The following is an 897-nucleotide window of genomic DNA, read 5'->3' as shown; positions in this document are numbered from 1 at the left end:
TCTTTCCCCCCCCCGCTTGTAACCCGCTATCCCCCACCTTTGCTCTGTTTTACCCAGGGCTGCCGCTGCCGCGCTCAGTATCCATGTCGTACGAGTTCGTGGATATGTTTCCGTACAATGCTGGCGTCATCGTAGCCAACCTGCCCACCATGCGTCAAAATTATAACGCCTTCATAGCCATGATGCTAGCTAACGATAACGGACTGTACTACACGAACTACGGGCCTGCGGACCAAGGGATCATGAACAAGGTACGGTGTACGATGTGGTACGGTCTATATGTGTATATCTATTAGAAATACGAGTATTGCTTATGTCAAATATCATGCCGTACTTGATGAATACACCGCAACTTTGCACCATCGCACGTTGATTTTCCCTCCCCAACCCCCACCTACCCCACACAAATACACACACAAATACACACACAAATACACACACAAATACACACACGAATACACACACAAATACACACAAATACACACACGCCATAATGCCCCACACCCCACACCTTAAACAACGTACATCCCGCAAGACAACTCAAGATTTCCCCCTCCCCCGTTCCCCCCCTTCCCCCACCTCACATGCTCCTGCGGCAGTTTTACGAACAAGACCTTCGTGCTCGTATGTTGAGTCAGGCCTTCAACACCAAGCCGTACAATGCGTACGACCCAGCTTCCTTTATCGTACATTTCCACGGCCCCAAACCCCACCAGCTGCTGGCCTTCCTGACCACCTCCAAATGCGACTTCTTCAACGTCTGCGAGAACTCTTTTCTATAGTGAGTCTGTGAGAACATCTTACCTATGTTCGTACAGGTACGAACATGTGTACGCGCATGTCGTACGGGGTGTTCGCGTGGGGGGCCCAAGAACAAAAGGGTGGTTGGGGGGGAGA

The 897-nt window shown here is 50.7% G+C and overlaps 1 protein-coding gene across 1 annotated transcript in view; it reads left to right on the top strand.

Moving 5' to 3' along the window:
* VOLCADRAFT_97172 (uncharacterized protein) overlaps window positions 1-897 on the top strand; it is a gene marked incomplete at both ends in the record, with an annotated part of 7,875 nt that overhangs the window by 4,915 nt on the left and 2,063 nt on the right. Inside the window, 2 exons of the mRNA XM_002956187.1 lie at window positions 58-251; window positions 600-781. Of these exons, the coding sequence (XP_002956233.1) occupies window positions 58-251; window positions 600-781 (376 nt within the window). The remainder of the gene's footprint in view (window positions 1-57; window positions 252-599; window positions 782-897) is intronic.

Source organism: Volvox carteri (genome assembly GCF_000143455.1).
Source record: "Volvox carteri f. nagariensis unplaced genomic scaffold VOLCAscaffold_58, whole genome shotgun sequence".
NCBI classification, from domain to species: domain Eukaryota; kingdom Viridiplantae; phylum Chlorophyta; class Chlorophyceae; order Chlamydomonadales; family Volvocaceae; genus Volvox; species Volvox carteri.
Note: the sequence above shows the minus strand (reverse complement) of the source record. Positions and strands in the feature narration are given on the sequence as shown.